Source organism: Muscardinus avellanarius (genome assembly GCF_963383645.1).
Source record: "Muscardinus avellanarius genome assembly, chromosome: 5".
In the NCBI taxonomy this organism is placed as follows: Eukaryota; Metazoa; Chordata; class Mammalia; order Rodentia; family Gliridae; genus Muscardinus; species Muscardinus avellanarius.
The window spans coordinates 78,612,038-78,619,539 of record NC_137790.1 but is presented as its reverse complement, the minus strand read 5'-3'; the positions used below and the strand labels follow the sequence as shown (position 1 = coordinate 78,619,539).

The window sequence follows — 7,502 nt, the reverse complement described above, 5'->3', positions numbered from 1 at the left end:
GACTTGGCCATAAAAGAAATTCAGGAAGAGACCTAACCAGTATTTCCCCAAAGCCCAGGAGTAGGGCCGAGTAACACAGAGATCTGCTTAGGAACCATATGCTCAGGCCCTGGATACAGCTGAATGGGAGAAGATGCTCAGATCTGGACATGATAGGAGAACCATGGACCCTCAGGTACTAGCAACAGGCTTAGGGATACTATCTATACCTTCCTGGGAAGAATAAAGGTATAATGTGGATTTGTAGATATTTCAGATTTAATGGCAGCACCCCACATCCACTGCCCCCCAACTACACAAAGAGAAAAAATCCTGAGAGGATCATGTTCACCAATGAATCAAGTGCTAGTTCAGATCCACTGGCATTAGGGAAGAGGGTTCCCTCTAATCAGAGATCCTTGAGACTCCTGAAGTTTTAAGAGACATAGGCAGGAGGATCATAAATTCAAGGAAAGCTTGGGCACACTGTCTCAAAATAAAAATTTTATTTTTGGTACTGGGTTATAGAACCCAGGGACATTTATCCCTGAGCTACACCCCACAGCCCTACTTTATTCTTTTTATTTTGAAATAGGTCTAAGTTGCAGATGGCCTCACTAAGTTGCTGAGGCTGTCCTTGAACCTGTGATCCTCCTGTCTCAGCCTCTCCAGTACTGGGATTACAGGCTTGCACCTCCTTGCCTAGCTTTAAAATAAAGATGTTAAAAAGGGCTGGGGATATAACTAAGTGGAAGAGCACTTGCTTAGCATGTCCATGGCCCTAGGCTCAATCCCTGGTACCAAAAACTACAAGAGCTGTCTGGGAGGAAATGGATTGACACTGTGAGATGACAGTCCCACCTACCTTACCACGACTCTTACCAGAAAAATCTATAGAAACAAAATCCAGTTTCCGCCCCTTTGAAATCAAAGCAATATATATACATATATATATATATTTCATCTTCATATTTCCTACAGATTCACCTAGCCAAGGAAGAAATGAAAGTAAAATTCATCCAGTATCTTTTCATATTGTACATAAACAACATAATGACTTTGCAGTTCTACTTCTGGATATATGGCCCCCAGAAATGTGTGATGTTCACTTAAAAACGTGTATTAGAATTACACTGGCAGATAGGCAGCCATGAGCCCCACATGGCTATTTATATTAAAATACTTAAATACAATAAACATTCAGTTCCTTAATCACACACTTAATTTCCACTGTTTAATAGTCACCTATTAGACAATACAGATCACAAATCATTTCTATTACAATAGAAAATTCTCTTGAATAGAGCTGTATTAGAATCCCAAGGCAGCACTCTGTGATATATTCATACCATACAATACTGTGCAGCCATGGGAACAAATGATCTGCTTGTTCTTTTTTCTTTTTTGTAGTGCCGGGGATTGAACTCGGGGGCATTCTACCTCTGAATGACACCCCCCAGCCCAATTTTTTATTCTTTATTTTGAAACAGGATCTCACTAAGTTTTGAAGGGCCTCACTAAGTAGCTGAGGCTGTCCTTGAACCTGGATTCTGGGAGTACAGCCTCCCAATACTGGGATTACAAGTGTGCACCACCATGCCCGGTTCTGATCTGTTTATTAGACTTACCAGTGTGGATGAATCTCACAGTGTGGGTTAAAGAAGCCAGGTACAGAAGAGCCTGGCATGGTGGCACACACACACGCTTGTAATCGTAGCATTTGGGAGGCTGAGACCGGAACATCACGGTTCCCAAACAGCCTCAGCTACTTAGTGAAGTCCTTTGCAACTCAGTGAGACTGTTTCAAAATAAAGAATAAAAAATAGAGCTGGGAGTGTGGCTCAGAGGTAGAATGCCCCTGAGTTCCATCCCGAGTACTGGGAAAAAAAAAAAAAAAAGAATAAAAAGAGTACGTATGGTAGATTCCGTCTATCTACAAGGCTGGGGGAAACAGTCCCAATCGTGGTCACTATTGGAGTGAGTGGTGGGTGAGGGCAGCACAGGGCTGCAGCGGGCGCTGCTCATGATCTGGGTCTCCACTGGAGTGCTGACGCACCCTGTGTCGTTCATGAAGTCCAGCTAGCTGTGTACTTGTGAACTGTGCACTTTCTGGACACATAATCACACTTCAAAACATCAGAAAGTTCAATCTACTGTGTGCTATGCACTTTGCACTTACATGATGCTATTTGCTTATAAATTGTGCAAATTATTATTTCCCCTTTATACAGGGGAGTCTGTGGCCACCAAATCCTTTCCTTTGTGTCTTCTCCAGCCTCATTCATAAAGTGTGGATACAACACACAGCAATTGGATACTAAGGGTGAACGATTGAATGTGTTTCCAAACTTCAGAGTCTGAAGAGAGGGGAAGGGGCTATTAAAACTGTGGCTTTGGTATATTTCTGGCTTGCTGCCAAATTTTCCAGTTTACCTACCAAGAAAACATATGCAGCTATTGGCTTCTTGACAAAAACTTAATGTTCTAATTTCCTGAAAGTAAACAGACGACAGATGTGTAGCAGGTTGTACTTGAAAAGGGTGGTATGTCCCTTGTTATAAAATGCTGGGGAAATTTCAAAACAGTAGTGATAATGATAATGACTAATTCATGTCTAGAGTACTAACCCCATTGAAGATGGGAACACTTAAAAAAAAAACTGCAAAGAATGCTTGAAGAGATACATTTAGGGCAGAATAAAGGTGAACAACAGATATTCTCCATTCAGGGTTCCTAGGTTGGATTCCCCAGGCTGAGCAAGGATTTGGGTTCAGATAGTTTAATGGTGTGTGTGTGTGTGTGTGTGTGTGTGTGTGTGTGTGTGTTATTGAGGATGGAACCCAGGGGTTTTCTACCTCTGGGCTATACTCCCATACCTATTTTTTAATTTTATTTGGAAACAGGGTCTCACTAGGCTGCTGAGAGCCTCACTAAGTGCTGGCTTCCAACCTGCAATCTGTGATCCTCCTGTCTCAGCCTCCCAAGTAGTGGGATTACAAGCAAGAGGCACCACGAATGGCTGGATAAGCGTTTTCATATTTCACTTAAAAATTTTTTTGGTACTGGGCCTTGAACCCAGGGCCTTGCACATGCTTAGGACATTTTCTACTGTGAAGCTCCACCCTTCAGCCTTTCATGCCCCCATGCTTGTTCCCCTTATCTCCTGAGTTTTTTATGCTCTTTTTCAAGGTAAAGGCAATGACCACATACAGAATGGAACAGAAGACACTCATTACTTCCAACATCTTCTGTTTTACCTCCTCTAAGTCTACTTCAGCCTTGATCTGGAATAAACTCCTACCTGTTAAGAATTTGAACACATCTTATTACTCACCTGTAAAACACGTGTTAGCTTACCACTTTTTTCAGAAAATACTCAGAATCCTGCTCTACAGCCCTCGCCAGTCACCTTCCAGAGCCCCTCCTGCTTTCAGGGCCCTCCTCAACCCCATTCATTTTCCGTATTTCCCTTCTTGCCACAAGGTGGCTGGTCAACAAGTGTGTTAAATGGATGAATACATGTGCTTTTTGAATCCCCTGAAATAAGATTTTTCCTAAGCATAACAAAATTTCCTTTTTTGCCATTCTATATTTTGATTTTTTAAATATACTTTTATTGCTGGGTGTGGTGGCACACGCTTATAATCCCAGTGCTTGGGAGGCGGAGACAGGAGGATCCTACAGGTTCGAAGCCAGCCTCAGCTACTTAGTGAGGCTCTCAGCAACTTAGTGAGACCCTGTTTCTAAATAAAATATAAAATAGGTCTGGGAGTGTAACTTAGAGGTAGAAAAGCCCCTGGGTTCCACATAAAAACAAAACAAAAAACACTTTTATTGGTGCATTGTAGTTTCATGTCATAATGAAGTTCGGAGTGCCAGGGACATACATGCACACAGCACTTGGTGATAACAAATCCTAAATACAACCATATGCCACTTAATGACAGGAAAGGCGGTGTTGGGTGATTTTGTTGTGTGAACATCAAAATGTACTCATATAAATCATGTCATGATGACTGTGACTTCAGTACATGACATTATCTTAGGGGACCACCAAAGCATCACAGTCCATTGTGGACGGAAACATTACTCAGCGCCGACTATACAATATGGTCAGTTAGGAAGGCTCACGTGTGAACTCATGGATCAAACGGAGGTGTCTGTGAATTCTCTTATTATTTTGTGAAATTTTGTGTGGGGATACACATCTTTCTGGAAAGCTTCCCAAAATATCTATGATTTAAAAAAAAAAAAGGTGAAGGACCTGAGTGAAGGGAATAACAAAATTCAAAGAAAAACGGATACAAAGGAAGCAAGGGGCTGAAAGAGCCACAGTTCACTAAAGAATGTGATCGTAAGAAGTAAAGTGTCCTAGCTCACCTCCGATGTCCTTGTTAGTACCTGAGTACTAAGGACTACAGGGATCCCCACGCCTAGAATAAAAACCAATAAATGCTACCCTCTCCAAGGCTCTTTCCAAATGGGCTGGTTTAAACATGTCTCCCTCTATAGGAGTGGCTTGAGGTGACGGAAACTTCAACATCCTCAGGGGCTTAGCCCTCTCTCTGTCTTATCGAGGGGTATGTCTGGTGTGTGTGTGTGTGTGTGTGTGTGTGTGTGTGTGTGTTGGAGAGCTACAAATTCAAATAATATCTTTAGAAGAATCCATCTAAAACCCCAATCATATTTTAGCAAATTAAAACTGTTAATGTAGAATGTCCAACTGGTAGTTTATCTACTTAAATGAGTAAAAACATCAAGTCAGTGGTAATTTAATTTTAATATCTTTTCAAAAACATCCCAAATTAACAAGTTAACATAACAAATTTGACACAAATTAATAAGCACTTGTGTATATGTTTACACAAACAAATATACATCATTCATTCTCTCATCTTAAGTGTAGCCTTCCTAGAGGTTCCTGGAGTTCCCAATGCTGCTTTGATCAGAGCGGGTGTTTCCAGGAGCCCTTCAGTCTTGACATCAACTGTTGGGTGTGGTCACCTTCTACAAGAGCAGGGTCCATTCCAGAGCACCAGTGTCTTGGAAAAGTTCCACAGCCAAGAGCAGCTTCTGTTCTTTTCCACTGCACAGTGCAGATGCCATTTCTGTAGTACTCAGATTCACATATCTAGGTGCTTGTAGAGCCTACGACTCTTCTCTTTTTTATTTCTGTTGCCATGTTTTTTCCAGGGCTTCCCAGCTCCATTCTCAGAGCTAACAGTAGCTGCTGTTACCAGGCCACTCCCAGGCTTGTAACCCATCACAGCCTGGACCCCTTTGGTCAAAGCTCTCACATTCTCCTGGAAATAAGAAGGCAATTGACAAGATATCAGCAAGCCATCTCCTTTAAGGAGCATGCACAGCACTGTTTATGGACTGCTTCAAGATAAACATGAGCGGGCCACTCAGTGGACTGCCCTTTCTGTCACTGGTCCTCTTTCTCTTCAGCATTCTGTCTTCAGTTCCTCTATCCTCCCCGTCCTCCTTTCCCTCACTAAATAGCATTAAATGCCATCTGTGTGATTAGGTTCACAATACTAGCTGTTTCCTGAAAATCTTTCTTGATATTAAAATTCAACCCGCCTCAACCCAAATTAGGCACTGACTCTAAAGAAATTTTAAGCTTACTTAGTAGGAAAAATTAATCTAATAACTTGCAACTGGAAAGTAAACAGCCCATGACCTCCACCAGTAAAATATTGCTTAGGGACTATGGTTTAGATATATGAATTAAAAGTTTAAGTTTTCAGGCTGATAGGAGGATCACAGGTTCAAAGCCAGTACATAAGTAACTTAGTGAGACCCCTTTTCAAAGGAAAAAAAGGACTGGGAGCTCAGAGGCAGATCATCTTTGGGTTCAATCTCCAGTATCATGTGTATGTACATAGGTGTGTACACACACACACACCTTTATACATGGCCTTCAGAACTTTTCTGCAAGCATTAAAAAATTCAAATTAAGCATCCTGTATCACAGTTGCAGGCTTAAGAAAGACCTTGCAATCTTTCTAAAAACTGGGATAGACTTGGAAATAATTCAAACAAGGAGTCACAAGTACCTAAGTCCTATCTTAGCTATGTAATGTAAAACAAATGCAACTCATTTAGTGTCCTCAGTGTCCTAAGTGGTAAAACGGGGATAATAACATGTGCTTGCCTGCCTCAGAGGCTCACTGCATGCTGCAGATAAATACCCATCCAGTCTCTGAATACAGCTCCTGTTTTTTTTTTTGCTATTGCAAGCCACCTAAAAGGATACTATGTACAACTATATGATTTAACTCTTACACATAAATTTGTCTTTTAAAATGTTATGTATAATTTATAGCTATGATATAAGCAACTGAAGTTATTAATATTTTTTTGTGTGTGTGGTACTGAGGGTGGAACCCAGGGGCTTTTCTACCTCTAAGTTACACTCCCAGACCTATTTTATATTTTATTTAGAAACAGAGTCTCACTAAGTTGCTGAGAACCTCACTAAATAGCTTAGGCTGGCCTTGAACCTGTGCGATCCTCCTGTCTCAGCCTCCCAAGTGCAGGGATTACAAGCGTGCGCCATGCACGGCTAAAAAGTTATTAATACTTTAAAGTACAGAAGACATTAGTGAAGTTTGTTTCTCTAGGACTTTCTATCACAAGATATGATGGCTCAGAGAAAAGAGCCCACTAAATGGGTGAAAAGATTTGCAAATCATGAATCTGATAAGAGCCTTATATTTAAAATATATAAGAATTCTTACAACTCAACAATAGTAGACATTATCTCCAAAAAAAAAAACAATGTTCCTATGAACACATAATAAATACTCAACATCATGTGACATTAGGGAAATGAAAATAGAAACCTTGAGAAACCACTTCACATATACCACAAAGGCTAAAATAAAGTCAGAAGATAGCAAATACCAGCAAGGTTGTAGAAACATTAGAAACCTGAGACATTGCTGGTGGGAATGTAAATGGAGTAGCCACTTTTGGAAAGTTTGGCAGTACCTCAAATGGTAAAACTGAAGTTACCAAAGTACCATAGTAATCCTGCTCCTAAGTATATGCTCCAGAGAACTAAAAATACATGTCCACACAAAAATATGTACAGAAATTCATAGCAGCATTATTTATATTAGCCAAAAAAATGAAAACAACCCATATGTCCATCAACTAATAAAAGAATAAACAAAATACAATGAGTTACTTGGCAACAAAAAGAAATGGTATAGGAGCTGGGTGTGGCGGCACACGCTTGAAATCCCGCATTTGGGAGGCTGAGACAGGAGGATCTCTGGTTTGTGGCCAGCCTCAGCTACTGAGGACCCTGCAACTTCATGAGAAGTTTCAAATAAAGAATAAAATAATGAATTGTTTATTTTCAATTAAATAAAGAATAAAAAGTAGAGCTGGGGGTGTAGCTCAGAGATAGAATCCCCCTGGGTTCATATAGGTGAACGTTGGAGACATTATGCTGAGGGAAAGAAGCCAGCCACAAGCGATTACATAGTGTATGATTTCATTTATACGAA

General features: G+C 40.6%; 1 protein-coding gene across 1 annotated transcript in view; it reads right to left on the bottom strand.

Moving 5' to 3' along the window:
• Positions 1 to 5,102: 5,102 nt before the first annotated feature.
• Positions 5,103 to 7,502, bottom strand: part of LSG1 (large 60S subunit nuclear export GTPase 1) — a gene marked incomplete at both ends in the record, with an annotated part of 28,915 nt that continues 26,515 nt past the window's right edge. The window contains one exon of the mRNA XM_080695811.1: positions 5,103 to 5,282. Coding sequence (XP_080551937.1) covers positions 5,103 to 5,282 — 180 coding nt within the window. The remainder of the gene's footprint in view (positions 5,283 to 7,502) is intronic.